Source organism: Thamnophis sirtalis, unplaced genomic scaffold (genome assembly GCF_051295495.1).
Source record: "Thamnophis sirtalis isolate CommonGarterSnake01/CBP01778 unplaced genomic scaffold, rThaSir2_p1.2 scaffold_13, whole genome shotgun sequence".
In the NCBI taxonomy this organism is placed as follows: domain Eukaryota; kingdom Metazoa; phylum Chordata; class Lepidosauria; order Squamata; family Natricidae; genus Thamnophis; species Thamnophis sirtalis.
In genome coordinates, this window is record NW_028261393.1 from 50,861,960 (window position 1) to 50,879,700 (window position 17,741).

Sequence of the window (17,741 nt, forward strand, 5' to 3'; positions counted from 1 at the left end):
AGAGATTATTATTTGAATCCCACCACTGGTCACAATGCGTCGGACATGACTTTGCAACTAATAACAACAACAAAAAATAGTTTGAGAATTGTAGGCACATTTTTTTTCTTAGTGTGTGTGTGTGTGTGTTTTAATTGTTGTTATTATTTGCTTGCAAAGCTCCTGAGTTATGACTGGCGGTGTTTTGCTTTGTTTTCTTTCGCTTGCGGAATCGGGAAGAAAAGAAAAGAAAGCAACCTCGCAGGAGTGGGAGGGATTGCTTCCATACGCTCCTTTATTTGTACGCAATCTGACAATCACTCATTGATTGTTCTGTCTTTAGCGCTGCCGCTACAACCCAGATATTTTTTTTAATTCAGGCAGAAGCTCTGCATTTTGTTTTTTTCAACAAACACAGATGATCAGAGCTGTCTTTTTTTTTAATACCTTTAAACTTTTCACCTTTTTCATCAAAGCTGTGATGCAACTCCCCCCCACCTCTTGTTGAGATTTTAAAATACTTTTAGGGGAAGCAGGAGAGAGAGAAAAAAAGGTTTAAAACAGGGGGGAATTATTTAAGTGCCTATATTAGTGCACAGCAACACATATACAGATAGTCCTTGATTGGCAACCAAAACTCAGCTCCAAATTTCTGTTGCAAGGAAAGTTTTGCGCTATCTTATGACTTTTCTTGCCAAGGCTATTAAGCCAATCACTGTGATTCTTAAATTAGTAATAGAATTGTTAAGTGAATCCGCTTCCCCCATTGACTTTGCTTATACATACATATACATATAAATACACCAGAGGTGGGTTCCTACCAGTTCGCACCTATTCGGCAGAACCGGTTCGTCAAATCTACCGAACCGGTTAGAAGAGGTTCCACAAGTGGACCCGGAAAGCAGGCCACACCTACAGAAGAGGTTCCAAAAATTTTTGAAACCCACCACTGCCACACACACACACACACAGAGAGAGAGAGAGAGAGAGAGAGAAAGAGAGAGAGAAACAGACAGACTGACACACACAGAGAGAAAGAGAAAGTAAGGAATAAATAAATAAATAAAAGAAAGAAAGAAAGAAAGAAAAAGAGTGAGAGAGAGATGAAAGAAAAAAGAAAAAAGGGACAGAGAGACAAGAGGAAGGAGAGAGAGAGAGAGAGAGAGAGAGAGAGAGAGAGAGAGAGAGAGAGAGAGAGAGGGAGGGAGGGAGAGAGAAAACACATGGCCGGCAAGCCACTCCCACCAGGTCACATGGCCTGCAAGCTACTCCCACAAAGGAGGTCACACCCACAGTAGGTTCCAAAAATTTTTGAAACCCACCACTGACATATACATACACGTATACATATACGTATACGTATACATATACATTTACATATACATATGAAAGAAGAGACAGACATTGCAATCTCTGGAACTTAAAATATATTACCCACTTAACTTTCGCTAACCTCATCAGAGTGCAAAAACTATCATTGAGGAGATATCTGCCTTTATACATCATTAATCAATTTAGCTATTGCACACGTGATAGGCTGATCTACCCGCCTCCCACCTGTAATTAGCTCTATTTTTACTTTACACACACACACATGCATATATGCACATATACACATATACATACATACACACAGGAACTGGACAGTAAATGTGTGTTAATGCATAATGGCAAACATGCAAAAGAGCAGGTGAATAGAAAAAGAAAGAAAAATAATTTTAACTGTGAGTTGTCATGCTTTTTCCTCCTTTTAGATGCAGGATGGCAAAACTTATATTCCATCATCAGAGACAAGATTGCTCCGATATTTCATTTAGATTTCATTTAAGAAGAAGAAAAAGTGGTGCCTGAATAACCAAAGATGTGAAAAGACAGCAATGGATATCACTAAACACAAATTCTACAAACTTGATATGGCAACAATCGGCTTATGTGTGGCAATCTTCATGAGCAGAATAATATATATTGATAATTTGATGACTGCGACAGGAAGCAACAACCAGCCGAGATGAAGAAGGCACCACATCACAAATGCTTCCCATCCCCAAAATGTAATTATTTTCACTGAGGACCTGCTCCAGCCATCAAACGATGAATTGTCAGGTGACATTTAGGGATGTGCATGCAGCTATCACAAAGCTCTAATGTTAGATGTCATGCAGAAGCCAAAATTTAATTTACTAGGGAGATTTTTTTAAAGAAATTATAATACACATGACTTATTGAAATACATACTTACCTTCATAATTTCAAATTTATAGAAACATTTCAGTCCTGTTTCAAAACCCGTTTTAGCATTTTGAAAAAAAATCGACCAGTGTCCCTATCAAAGAACTGTTATTTGACCATATTTAAAGAATCAAAAAGGAGGGAGGATGGACATCTGAGTGTGGGTATGTAATTACCTGTTCGTTTGTAATGGATCCAAAAGTCCTTTTCGAAGCTGTTTTGGGCTGCCATGTAAATACAAAAACGAGAAAGTATCTCTTTAAATGTTTCAGAAGGAATCAGGGTTTTTTTAAGGATAAAGAACAGTCTCAATTCAAATATAACTTTTTAAAAATTACTCTTCCATTCCAATGCAGCTAGGCTGCTGAAATGCACAAGAAAACATTCAATATTTAGCATCTCTCTTCTGCAGAGACATACGTAAGTGTGGTAGCAGAACAATGCAAGATATATATATATATATATATATATATATATATATATATATATATATATATATATATATATATATATATATATATATATATATATATATATATATATATAATGTGTCTGTGTGTGTGTGTGTATTTGTAGATTTTCACAGGTGTAGGTATGCTGATCTTGTTGTATTCGGGTCTTTTCCTGTGTAAGGTTGAGATTATCTTGGCAATATTTCAACAACGGACACACAGCCAGCACCAATCAGCACCAATCTACCAATCATGATACAACCACGTAAACAAGCAATCCACTTACTGAAACAAAGCCGGCACTCCACACACACACACCAAGATTTATAGAAAGACGGCAGCTCCGACAACGCTTTAAGCTGAAAACACCAGCCTGAAGATGATGAGTAAGACCTCGCCGAAACGTTGCCAAGACAATCTCAATCTTACATGGGAAAAGACCCGAATACAACAAGACCAGCATGTATGTAATGGATATGGATATGGATATGGATATATATATCAAAAATAAATATATAAATATGTTTTATATAAATAAAACACACACACACACACACACACACACACACACACACACACACATATATATATATATATATATATATATATATATATATATATATATATATATATATATATATATAATGTGTGTATATATATATATATATATATATATATATATATATATATATATATATATATATATATATATATATATATATATATATATATATATATATATATATAATGTGTGTATATATATATATATATATATATATATATATACACACACACAAACACATAAACATACATACATACACATATATTCTCCATTACATACATACGTATGTATGTATGTATATATGTATGTAATGGCTGTGTGTGTGTCTGTGTGTGGCTGTGTGTTCCAGCATAGCTCTGGAACGCCTCGAGCAATTTTAACCAAACTTGCTACACAGATAACTTACTCTCTGGAAACAAATACTGTGGGGGTAAGACATCCCTAACATGCCTCTGAGTGTGTGTTCTGTTAAGATACAGCCTTTTGTGCCTTAAAATGGCTTCTACTGTACAGCGCAGTAGAGCTGCCATGATAATGGCTTCACAGTATAAATAAATTACCGGGCGAAAGTGAGATTTTAAAAAATTAAGACAAGCTTTCAATAAGAAAGTCAATTGAAACATGCAAGATAGACATATTCCAATGCTCATTTTCTTTGCACCGGTATCTGTGAGTGAGATGGGCATTACCTAAATACAGGCAGATCTCGACTTAGAACAATTCAGTTAGTGACCATTCAAAGTTACAACAGCACTGAAAAAAGTGACTTAGGGGTGTTTTTACAACCGTTTCAGGCTTCCCATGGCCACCTGATCAAAATTCAGAAGGCTTGGCAACTGACTCATATTTATGACGGTTGTAGGCTCACCTTTTGCAGCCTTCTTACAAGCAAAATCACTGGGGAATCCAGAATCACTGAACAACTGCAGTGATTCATTTAAGAATGGGTACCAAGAAATGGGGCAAAATTTACCAATGTATCACTTAGTAACAAAAAAATCTGGGATCAATTGTGGTCATAAGTCGAGGACTACCTTTAAATAAAATAAATTATTTCCCACATCTTAGATTCTCAAAAAAAAACCCTAAGATTGACCTTCCCCACGGAACACAAATAAGGACTTTTTCTTGGATATTAGCCAATTACCTTGTACTCATTTGTTTGCAACAGGGTGAATTGCAAATCCGTAAGTTCCTACAACTTTCCTATATTTGTAAACAATACAAAACGTTTGTTGGGCTGCCGAAACAGAAAATAATATCAGTATTGGAATGGAATAGGGAAAGAGGGAGAGCCTCTTGTTGGAAAGCTCCCATGTCTCTACCTTACTTCTAACATTAATTCAGTTTTTCCAGATGCAAAACCGTAACGTATCGGCTATTCATTCTATGGCAGGATCATAACAGCAAAGTGTAAACACAAAAGAATATAATGATGGCTGAAAGGAAAAACTCAGTTCTAATTCAAGGGAAGAACAATTCAAATGGCTGGTTATATCCGGATTGTTTGACAATATAAGCAGCTTAATATTGTCAAGTCCTGCATCAAAAATATTACAGTAGTTTTACTAGATTTGATGGACCATTAGAGTTATTGAAGCAAACTTAGCTCTTATGCGTGCAATTATTCAGTCAGTATATAGCGGTGGGGAGAGGGTGCGTGTGGAATGAAAACAATGACCAGGGGATATAGTGTACAATATTTCTTGAGCTACAAATCTAAACTTTACATACTTCGGTTAGCATTTCAAAGCTTTTGATTATACATTTCAAACAGTGGTGGGATTTAAACTTTTTTTTACTATCGGTTCCGTGGCTTGGTGGGCTTGTTGTAGCTTGGTGGGTGTGGCTTAGTGAGTGTGGCAGCGGAAGGATACGGTAAAAACTGCATTCCCACCTTACTCCAGGGGAAGATTACTGCAAGATCCCCATTTCCTCCCAATCAGCTGGGACTCGGGAGGCAGAGAATAGATGTGGTTCGGGGCCAGTCAGAGGTGGTATTTACCGGTTCTCTGAACAACTCCAAATTTCTGCTACCGGTTGTCCAGAACTGGTCAGAACCTGCTGAATACCACCTCTGATTTCAAAGCACAATCCAAAGTCGCATTAGCTTGCAATCAATTACATGAGGGTAGGACGTGCAGAGATCACAGAATGGGGCTGCAATATTTTGCCATCAGATGTGTAGAATTTAGAGACCTTCCTTCTAAGTGGGCAACAACATCAGTTGTCAAACAGTCTGGCCTCCTGCCAAGTTTGGACTAGCTGGTAGGCTGCACCAAACTCTCATGCAAACGGTAACATTCAGTAGTGGAAATCCTGTTAAGTGGCCTTCAGACATTGATTTTAATCAGCTTAAGCACTTTATACACTGCGTTGGAGGGAGAACAAGATCTTTCTCTGATAATGTCATTAAGTCTGCAAGCCGAGGAGTTTGAGTAAGTCCCGTCAATCTTTCCAGCTTAGCATGCTGAAAACTTAACACGTTATATATACGATGCATAGGTGACTTTGCATTCATAGACTGGCTTTGCACAGTGCCGTAAACCATGGTTTGCATACTTTGTTTAGTTCTTCCTCCACTCTAAACTTTTAAGGATGAAGAGATAAAAGGAAGAGCGAGACAATAAAGAGTTCAACAGGGAAAACAACAGATTACAATTTCAACAATTATCTATTTCTGCTGGTTTTCTCCATGCACCATCATATTGCATGCACTTTCCAAAAAGACCCAACAATTTAAAATGAGAAATCTGAATTCCACAAACTGCAGTATTTAGGATTGATCCATCAATTTGTTTGATATCCCTTTCCTAGCAACCATAAGAATCTCGGTCTAAATATGTTTGCTTTATATTAAGATAAAGTGTCGCTATAATATTTTTGCAAATATTAAGATCAAGTGTCGCTATAACAACCATCTTTAGCAATAGCAATAGCACTCAGACTTATATACCGCTTCATAGTTCTTTATTATAACACTCTCCACTGTTCTGACCTAGGTTTCCTTAAAAAGCATGAAGCAGAGTCTTGGTCCCGGCAAAACCTTTTTTATTTATACGACTGTGAATTCCTTTCATTCACAGTCAGCAAGGCTTAGCAAACAGTCTTTCAGAGGAATATTTATCAACACGAACTTTATCTTGCTTGGAGAGTTGCCAGATAACTAGTTTCCCAATGCAAGGCAAGGCAATACTTGGCACAGAATCTCTTTTAGTCACAAACAAAACTTTCCACTCTTGAAACAACTGAAGGAACAAATTGTTTCTTGCAAAATCCCATTCCCCGTTCGCTCCTCTTTTGTTTCCTATGGGAGGGGGCAATCACTTCAAGGTGTGGCTTTACTCCCAAGTCTTAGTTGTCTTCTGGCAGCTCTATGCCTGTGCACACTGGGAACAGGCTCCAGCTGTTCCTCTGCCTCACTGCTGTCTAGCTCCCTCTCTGCCTCCGACGCAGAGCCCTCATCTGAGCTTTCCTCCGCCCCCAGGACTGGCCCATGTTCCTCCCCAACTACCTCACTGCTGCCAGCTCTGCTGGACACCAGCGGGCCACAACATCCACATACTTCTAAGAATGCCTTTGGATCCATAAATAGTCAAAAGAAATTAATGGTTCTAATGTTTTGAAGCACAGCCATCTTTCAAAAGCAGGGCCCAGATCCGCCATCTATTCCATCTATTAACCATTTCCTCTGTTATTAAGTAATTATTAAGGAGAAAAATGATAATCTGTAGAGGTCCTTCCTTGGTCTCCGCAGGATCCACTTCACGCAAAAGTCAGAGGATCTAAAAAAATGGAAAAGGGATGAAGAACGAGGGAAGCTAATTCTTCTTCCTATCAAAGTCCATTAGCTCCGTGGAGACACATTTATACAAACTACGGAAAGCAGGAGACGGAGTCTACGTTTGAAAGACAGATTAGAATATCAGTTATGACTGCACTTTGCTGTAAATACGGCAGTTTCTCTGCAGCCTGAAGGAAGATTCCAGAAACATCAACTTTTGTCGGTGGGGGTGGGGTGTATTTCCCCCCTTTTCTATTGCCTTTGTGATAAAAGATAACAGGAGAAGTATTTTCTGTTATATAACATACTAAGCCTACAGCCATAGCAGCGAAGTGCTATTAGCACATTAAATTTCATCTCAAGATTGTGGACCCTGCAGCCAAAGTTCTGATTGTTATTATTTAATCAATGCCTCAGTTGGTGATTTTCATGTGAAGAAAGGCAGGATGGTCAAAAATCAGGGGTGTCAAATTTAAGGCCCGGGGGCTGGATCCGGCCCACTGGGTGCTTAGATCTGACCCACTATGGACACCACGAATGACCAGCCCGCAGTGCCTTTGCCAGCGGAAAACGGAGCTCGGGAGCCTGTTTTCTCTGCCAGAGCACTCGGGCCACCAAAGGAGCCCCCGATAGGAATGATGTTGAGCTGGCCACGCTCACCTTGGCCATGCCCATCCCAGCCCCCCCCCTTCAAGGTCAAGCACAACCTTGATGCGGCCCTCAATGAAATCATGTTTGACACCTCTGCAGCTGTGGGTTTCACATTTTGTTACCACTGCTTCGTTGGGCTCCACCCCTTCCACACATGGGCCCAGACTTCCGCGCATGCGTTTTTCTCGCCCATGCACCCGGCCGTGAAAATGTGCCTAAGTAGAACAGCATAGAACTGGGGCAGGTGGGAAGGCCCACCCATGATTTCCACTATCGGTTTGGGCCAGTGGTGGGTTTCAAAAATTGTTCGAACCTACTCTGTGGGTGTGGCCTCCTTTGTGGGAGTGGCTTGCCACCCATGTGACTGGATGGAGGTGGCTTGCCACCCATGTGACCGGATATGAAGATGCCGACGACACTTGTCAGAACCACCTTAAATTACCTCACACACAGCACTGGCAGGCATAAGAATATGATGTAAACTTGTTTTTTAAAAGGCATATTTGGTTTGCGTTAAAACAACTTCAACACACGCAATGTTCTGATTGCACCACAAATGCAGTAGTCATCCTTACGTTTCACAGAGGCACTGAGTTTTATAAATAGGAGCATGATAGTGTAGAATAATCATAGCCAAGGACCAGTGGTGGGTTTCAAAAAATGTTGGAACCTCTTCTGTAGGTGTGGCCTGCTTTCCGGGTCCACTGGTGGAACCTCTTCTAACCGGTTCGGTAGATTTGACGAACCGGTTCTACCGAATAGGTGCGAACTGGAAGGAACCCACCTCTGGTTTGGGTGAACTCATTCGAATCAGTTGAATACCACCTCTCCACCACTGGTCTAAGTAATGGGGTGGTTTGATATCTCAAGAGCCAAGGTGGCGCAGTGGTTAAATGCAGCACTGCAGGCTACTTCAGCCGACTGCACTTCTGCAGTTCGGCTGTTCAAATCTCACCGGCTCAGGGTTGACTCAGCCTTCCATCCTTCCGAGGTGGGTGAAATGAGGACCCAGACTGTGGGGGTGGTATGCTGACTCTGTAAACCGCTTAGAGAGGGCTGAAAGCCCTATGAAGCAGTATATAAGTCTAACTGCTATTGCTATTAGGTGCCCTCAGCAAATATTATATTGGGGTCTAACTCCAAAGCTAATAATATTAAATAAATAACCTGAGTACAGTTTTGGGAAATTGACCAATGGGAGAACTTTCCCCCTGCATGCCAATTTTAAGCCATAAATGGAGAGTCTAGACCACAGGCTTGGCATTGCTATCAAGAGGCCCAACAGCATATCTAACAAGGGGAACAATATTCCCTGAAATGAATATTCTTACGTAGCTGCTGATTAATCTTCAAGTACCATCTGTTCTCGTGTTATTTACTGTAGTTTGTTAGATTTTTATCCTAGGTTTTCCCCAAGAGATCAAAGAAAGCCGTGTGTGTGTTTGTGGTTTCTGTGTGTGTGTGTATGTGTGTTTGTGTGTGTGTGTTTGTGTGTGTGTGTGAAAGAGGGAGAGAGAGAGAAACTCTTTATCTCTACGGTATTTCTGCTTCATTTTATATTCATAACTTCTGACAGTGATTGGCCTAAATTTGAACATAACCTTCGTCAAGCTGTAGAAGAAATACCTGTAGATTCCCACCCATGAACACAAATGAACATATTTGGACTCTAAATGTCAACGTTGCCCAGCTATTATAACCATAAATAACTCCATCGCTTAATTAGTAAAGAGTAAGTCTAAGTACTCTGTGTGAGACTGAAAATGCCCAGAGAGTTTGAGAAAGAGGGAGTTTCACCATGCTGCATTTTCAGCTCTGAAGAGCTGATAATTGTAGCTACTCAGACCTGTTCTGAGGAGCTAAGCTGGGTGTAATGTGCTTAGTATTTGGATGGGACACTTATTATGGAATCCCTGGACCACGGGGTTAAATTTGGAAGCAAAGAGAAAATAAAATATTGGAAAACATCTTTTCTACTCTTCCATCTGGGAAAATTCCCATCCTAAACACAAACTACTCCAGTGCTATTCCATAAATCTGACTCTGGATGCCTCAAATTCCTACATAAAGACTTTCCAAAGAAATTGAAACATCAAAAATGTTTGAAGAACAAAATCTTGGTGTAGTGGTAGATTTATAACATTTAGGAATCTGTGATGTAGGGGTGGGTTGCTGCCGGTTTGGTGCGCAAAAAACCCCCACTCACGTTGCTTCCCCGTGCATGTGCGCTTCCCTCCAATGCGCACAATCCCCCGTACTCCTTGTGCATGTGCACAACCCCCTGCTCTCTCCGCGCATGTGTGTGACACCCCCACCCCCCAGCAGCCCATTTTGGGCCTAGCAGGCCTCTCTGAAACCTGAAACAAAAAATGGGGCATGTGGGAGTGCTGCAACCCCCCCCCATGCTCCCCCATCCCTACACATGTGTGTGTGACTCCCCGCCCCCCGCTCCTGTGAATGCGCACGCATCTCCCGCATCCATGGCAGAGACTTGAAAATCAGCTAGCCAGCAGGTGGCCTCCATGCTTGCGCGGTGCAGCTGAGCTGGGTGATGGCTTGCATGCCAGCAGAGAGGGCATGCCCTGAATTCGCCATCATGGCTGCAGATTGTTATATGGTGCAGAACAAATCCATTTGCTTGGCTCTCCCCGGGACTCATTGATAATTTGCAAAAGAGTTATTCATCATTCTGAAAGCAATCTGTCTTATAACAGGCATGCAAATAAAATAAAAGCAAAAACAAACCACATTTTTTTTTTCAAAATTGCTCTTTCTATATGTATGTTTGGGTGCGTGTGTGTGTGTTAAAAATTGTCTATATAAAATATCAAGAAACAACATTTATCGTCTCATCAACATTTTCTTCTAGGAACAAGTCTTTATTGTTTAGAAAAAGGAAAGGCCCTCAAAACAATAAACAAGTCAAAAAATCAAGATCTGTTCTTCTCCCATTGGGGCATTATTTAATATATACCAGCAGATTACTTTTTCCTATATTATAACACTTTTTTTTTCTTCCTTTCCCTACCAATTTGGTTAAACGAAGGCTGCAAACTTGCAAGATGCACAGAATATAGAAAGTCTCCAAATTGAGAATGGAAAATCCATTTAAGGATTTATATTTGTAGATGGTAATTCCCTCACTGCCCTGTCATGTTTATAATAATGGCTGTTGGGAGCTGCAGTAGACTTGAAGTCTGTTCTTTGCAGAAATTGAAAAGCAAACACAAGAAACATGTTGAAATCCTTCATCCTCAGAGGATCACTTCCATTTTACTTATTTCTTTGTTGTTGTTGTTGTTTCTGTTCAAAGTGATTTCAAGTCAGAATTGTTAAAAGCACTGAGATAGATATACACACATATTCCTTGGAAAATGCCCCTGCTTGCATATTGGAAGTTAGCTATGCCACATCAAAAAACATAACAGATCTGACTAAATTGGTCAAACAAAGCCCAAAGTTCTAAAGAATGGATAAATAGCATCAGCAAAGTCTCAGGTTTAAACTTGAGAAGAGTTATTAACTCACACAGACTCATTCCTTCAATCTTCCAGCATTTGATTCGTGAAAGGTATCGCCTGTCATTCTTTAAAAATACGATTGCTTAAAGTACTGTAACAATATTGCAGGATGTCCTCAACATACAGCACAGCGGTGGGATTCAAATAATTTAACAACCGGTTCTCTGCCCTAATGATTTCTTCCAACAACCAGTTCACCTAACTGCTCAGAAAGTTAGCAACCGGTTCTCGAGAAGTGGTGCGAACTGGCTGAATCCCACCACTGATACAACAGCTAGTTTAGTGACAGTTCAAAGCTACAATGACAGTGAAAAAAGGGACTTATGACAGTTTTACACACAACCATTGCATGCATCCCCTTGGTCACTTGATCAAGATAGGATTGAACATTATTTTTGTTAAAGGAACGTAAACAAAATGAATGTTGTGGCCCGCCAGTGGCCAGCAGAGTCGGACAGTGAAGAGGTTGGGGAGGAACATGGGCCAGTCCTGGGGGCTGAGGAAAGCTCAGATGAGGGCTCTGCGTTGGAGGCAGAGAGGGAGCTAGAAAGCAGTGAGGCAGAGGAACAGCTGGAGCCTGTTCCCAGTGTGTGCATGCGCAGAGCTGCCAGAAGACAAGAACAACTAAGAAAGCAGGGTTGACTTGGGAATAAAGCCACACCTTGGAGGTGATTGGCCCCTCCCAGAGGAAACAAAAGAGGAGCGAATGGGGAGGGGGCTTTTGCAGGGAACAATTTGTTCCTTTGGTCGTTTCAAGAGTGGAAAGTTCTGTTTGTGATTATAAGAGAGTCTGTGCCAAGTTTGGCCTTGCCCTGCGTTGGGAAACTAGTTATCTGGCAGCTCTCCAAATGAGATAAGGTTCGTGTTGATAAACATTCCTCTGAAAGACTGTTCGCCAAGCCTTGCTGATTGTGAACGAAAGGAATTTACAGTCGTATAAATAAAAGAGGATTTGCCAGGACCAAGACTTTGCTTCATGCTTGTTAAGGAAGCCTCGATCAGGACAATGAAATACGAGATGTGCAAAAGAAATCAAAGTACAAGTCACGAAGTATAACTTGGCTCGATTATGAATAGCTCATATTTCATCATCTCATTCCATTTTCGATTAAAATGGAAACCCACAGAGAAATGCTTCCCAGGTAAGCGATGTTACATTGCTGCATCTTTATTTATACATTTACAGCTTTCACATCTTATTTGCTTCATTGGTGAGCGATGATAATTGCGAAGGTATTCCTGGACTCCAACTCATTTAATCTAACCACTAATCATGATTGTTCGCAACGATGGGAATTGAAGCCCACCAACATCTGGCAGAATATCTGATCCTTACCTACCATTACCCTTCCACCACCATTTTTTGTAAAACAAAAAAACAAAAAAAACACCAGTCCATATTGTCTAAACGAGGTAGGAGAAACGTTTCCACTTCCTGTGGTTGCGTTTTAATTTGCTCCTAATTACCTCATTAATTGTGCTTTTTAACTTCATTGCCATTTTTCATTAACTGCCTTGAATACCATCTGTTGGCTGAAAGGAAGGTGAGACACATATTTGTATGGGAGAACAGGGATAGATATTTACTATAGGGAAAAAATAGACTCTCGACTAAAAGGATAACATTCATCTCAGTGCTAATATATTAGCACTGGTTACTTTTTAATGAACTCTTGATGAGGGTGAAGGAGGAGAGTGCAAAAGTTGGCTCGAAAGTCAACATTAAGAAAAATAAGATCATGGCATCTGGCCCTCTCAATTCCTGGCAAATAGATGGGGAAGAAATAGAGGTAGTGACAGATTTTATTTTCCTGGGCTCCAAGATCACCTCAGATGGGGACTGCAGCCAAGAAATTAAAAGATGCTTGCTCCTGGAGAGGAAAGCTATGTCAAAGCTAGACAGCATACTAAAAAGCAGAGACATCACCCTACCAACAAAAGTGTGTCTAGTCAAGGCGATGGTTTTCCCAGTTGCAATGGATGGCTGTGAAGATTGGACCATAAGAAAGGCTAAGCGCCAAAGAATTGAAGCCTTTGAACAATGGTGCTGGAGAAGACTCCTGCAAGTCCCTTGGACTGCAAGGCCATCAATCCGGTCAGTCCTAGAGGAGATCAACCCTGACTGCTCTTTAGAAGGCCAGATCCTGAAGATGAAACTCAAATACTTTGGCCACCTAATGAGAAGGAAGGACTCCCTGGAGAAGAGCCTAATGTTGGGAACGATGGAGGGCAAAAGAAGAAGGGGATGACAGAGAATGAGGTGGATGGATGGAGTCATTGAAGCAGTAGGTGTGAGCTTGAATGGACTCCAGAGGATGGTAGAGGACAGGAAGGCCTGGAGGAACATTGTCCATGGGGTCACGATGGGTCAGACACGACTTCACAACTACCAACAACAAACTTTTTAATCTGGAAAAAAAAAACCACCCAGATCTTGATACCATCATCTCCATCTCCAAACACTCCAATAAGTTGGTTACAACTTTTAACTCCAGTCCTGTATTTTCAGCAAAAATGAATGATCTCAAATTGGAGTAGGTTGTTGTACAACGGTTTGATAACTGGGAAGGGAGGAGAAAATGAGAAACCTCCAAATCACCCAAGGAAATCCACGGTATGACAAAAAAACTCCCTTCAGTAAATGGCAAGGGAATTAAGAGAGTGGGAAGGATTTTCAAAAGCAATTTTATCTGTCTTACCATAATAATATAATTGCTAAATTGGGAGAATGGGGAGTCTAATACACCTTGGAGGTAGAAAAAGACAGGCTGCTGACAGACTATAAATTGAGACAATTTCTTTCTTATTTTTTTTCCCCCCAATCAGGGGAGACTTTGAAAAGTCCGGAACTTGATATATTTATTTCCCATAGTCCTTTTTCCTTACTTCTTTCATTATGCAATCATCTCCTAAAATCTCACTGTAGTTTATAATAAGAGCTGGTGCTGAATGGCCACTTGACTGATGAGAAATACATTGCGATTTCTTTTATGGGCCTTCTTTAGAGCTAGGAAAGCAGAGACAATGGCGAGACTAAGATTGGGCAGATTTAGATTCATATTTTAATTCAGTCGCTCCAACTATCGCCGAGGTCATCTATTTCACAGAACCCACAGAGATTGGTAAAAGAAGTACAAAAGTGCAAAGGGAAAATACCGCTTTATACTGCAAGCCACACTTCAAATGCCACATCCAATTCTGGCCACCATGATACAAAAACAGACAACGAGATCCTAGAACTGTGATGGCAAACCTATGGTGGTTTTGGGGTCTCTGCTGGGAGACATGCGCACATGCGCCAGGGTGGGGGGTCACACAGTCATGCATGGGGGGTAAGCCCCCCTTGCTCCGTTTTTGGTCCCCAGAGGCTTCAGAGAGGACTGTTAGCAACAAAACAGGCATCACGCATGCATGCGTGGGGGTGGTGGCAAGCGCATGGGGGCACACGTGCATGTGGGGTGGGGCTGCGGGGTGGGCATTGCATTATGGGTGTCAGCACACATGCACACCTGAGGGGAAAAAAAGATTTGCCATCACTGTCCTAGAATGCGTGCAGAGAAGAGCAACAAAGGAGAAGCTAAATTAAATGAAATTACATGAACGGTTGAAGGAAGGAGCAAGGGGGAAGAGAAGAGAAAGATTGCGGAGAACATGATCACTTACTTCCAACCTAGAACTAAGGAGTAATTTTCTGACAGTCAGAATGACTTTATTAATCTGTGGAATGACTTTCCTCCAGAGGCTTTAGGTTGCCCCAACACTGGAGGTTTTTAAGAAGAGATTGGACCACCGTTCATTTGAAATGTTACAGGGCCTCCTGCTTGAGCAAGAGGTTGGATCAGGAGACCTCCAAGGTCCCTTCTGACTCTGTTATTCTGTTCACTGTCTTCCAGTGGTGGGTTTCAAAAATTGTTCGAACCTACTCTGTGGGTGTGGCCTCCTTTGTGGGAGTGGCTTGCCACCCATGTGACTGGATGGGAGTGGCTTGCTGCCCATGTGACCGGATATGAAGATGCCGACGACACTTGTCAGAACCACCTTAAATTACCTCACACACAGCACTGACATGAATAAGGATATGATGTAAACTTGTTTTTTAAAAGGCATCTTTGGTTTGCGTTAAAACAACTTCAACACACGCAATGTTCTGATTGCACCACAAACGCAGTAGTCATCCTTCCCTTTCACAGAGGCACTGAGTTTTATAAATATGAGCATGATAGTGTAGAATAATCATATCCAAGGACCAGTAGTGGGTTTCAAAAAAAAATTGGAACCTCTTCTCCGGGTCCACTGGTGGAACCTCTTCTAACCAATACGGTAGATTTGACGAACCGGTTCTACCGAATAGGTGCGAACTGGTAGGAACCCACCTCTGCTGTCTTCCTGTACTTAAGAGGCCGTCACAGGGAAGAGGGGAGTGACTTTTTTCCCCCTCCAAAGTACCAGAAGGCAGGATCAGAAGTAATGTATGGAAGCTTGTTAATAAGTGATCCAACTTAGAAATAAGGAGAAATTTTTTAACAATGCAAGCAATTAATCAATCTAAGTGCGTGCCTCCTGGAGTTGTTGGTCCTCCATCAATGGAAGTTTTTTTTAAAAAAAATAGATTGGACAACCACTTGTCCAGGATGGTATATGTTTTCCTGCCTTGGGCAGAAGGTCGAACTAAAAGCCCTCCTCCAAAATCCTTCCGGACCTGGGATTCGATATTTTATGTTTTAAAACCAGCTATAATTGTCCTTACATACATGCAAACGTTATGCACTTGATAACTTCCAAACCTATTGAATTGCAATTCCTGTAATATCTACATATGGGAGATATGAATCAACATCACCACTAGATGTCAAGTTGGAGACAGCTGTTATCTAGATTTATTATTTTCGCATTTGATCCTAAACCATATATCCATTCGTAATTTTTAGCCTATAATATACTTGCTATTAAAGCTCCTAAGTTGGAAAGGAAAAATAATATTGTCAAAATTAATTGGTTTATACCTAAACCGTGGCTTCCAAAGGTCCTTCCTGAGATTAAATTAAAAGGAGAAAACCTGTTCCCTTTGCATTGATGAATGCCTCTCCCTCTGATGTCTATGCCTAATAAAACATTTTTTTATTATTGCCTGCTTTTGATGATAATTCTAGATAACAGATTTTGCTCATCCATTCATCATCAACATGCTTTAGCCTGGTGCATAACAGTGGTGTACTTCTCAAAGAATTCTGCTTCTCCACATGAGCCATGGAGATGAATGGAAGTAATGACGGACAACAGAGGAACTGGAAAGTATTCAATGTTTAATCTCACACAAGGTAGGTCACTGATGACCAACCTTTTTGGCACCGAGTGCCCAAACCAGAATGTGTGTACATGTGCATGCATATGTGTGCTCTGGAGTACTGGAAACCAAAAGACCAGCTGGCTGGCACATGCATGCATGTTTTTTGATTGGAATTCACCAGTGGTGGGATTCAAATAATTTACCAACCAGTTCTCTGCCCTAATGACCAGCTGGGTAGGTGGGGCTCAGTGATCATGTGATCATGTGGGCGTGTCACTCAGATCGACGGGCATTCCGCCTTAGTTGTTACAATGGTAATAAGGGTTAACTGGAGAGGCAGTTTCTGTAAGCAGGGCAATAAAGATTAGGCTAGAAACAACACCAGAATATTTTCTTCCTGCCTTCCTTCCTGCCCTGTAAAGTGGGGAAAAAACAAAAGATTTCTTCCAACAACCGGTTCTCCGAACTGCTTAGAAAGTTACCAACCGGTTCTCCCGAATAGGTGCGAACTGGCTGAATCCCACCACTGGAATCCACACTGTATATCATTAATATGATTGAGCAGGTCCAGAGATGTTTCACGCGAAGAGTCCTCCAATCCTCTGCTCACAATAGAATCCCTTATGCCGCCAGGCTCAAAATGTTAGGTTTGGACAATCTGGAACTGCGCTGCCTGCAGTATGATCTAAGCACAGTACACAAAATGGTCTGTTGTAATGTCTTACCTGTCAATGACTTCTTCAGCTTCAATCTCAATAATACACGATCAAACAATCAATATGTCTCAAACTCGATTGCAGAAAATACGACTTCAGCAACAGAGTGCTCAACGCCTAGAATGCTCTTCCTGATTCCGTTGTTACATCCTCTTAACTCTCACAGCTTCAACCTTAAACTGTCTACCATGGACCTCACCCCATTCCTAAGAGGTCTGCAAAAGAGGCATGTGTAAGCGCACCAGTGTGCCTACCGTCCATATCCTACTGTCCCCATCTGTTTGCATTCATTTCTTTCATTTATATCCATGTTTATATTTACACCTGCTATCTTATAAATTAGTTTGACAAACTAATATACAAATACAAATGTCCTATGAATTGTCCATCCCTTAACACCTCTAGTTAAGAACATAAACCATCTTACTTTTCTAAGCACTTTATGGAAGTCATATGTCTTTAGAGTATTAGCTTGTTTCTCTCCCCCCCCCCCCACCATTATTGTGTTAACTTACATAAGCTGTAGCGGTTTTCTATCATTTGTGTCCTTTTATCATATT

At 41.0% G+C, this 17,741-nt stretch overlaps 1 protein-coding gene across 1 annotated transcript in view; it reads right to left on the minus strand.

Moving 5' to 3' along the window:
* PCDH11X (protocadherin 11 X-linked) overlaps positions 1-17,741 on the minus strand; it is a 720,099-nt gene that overhangs the window by 551,111 nt on the left and 151,247 nt on the right. The window contains exon 3 of the mRNA XM_087727565.1: positions 2,385-2,432. Coding sequence (XP_087583691.1) covers positions 2,385-2,432 — 48 coding nt within the window. The remainder of the gene's footprint in view (positions 1-2,384; positions 2,433-17,741) is intronic.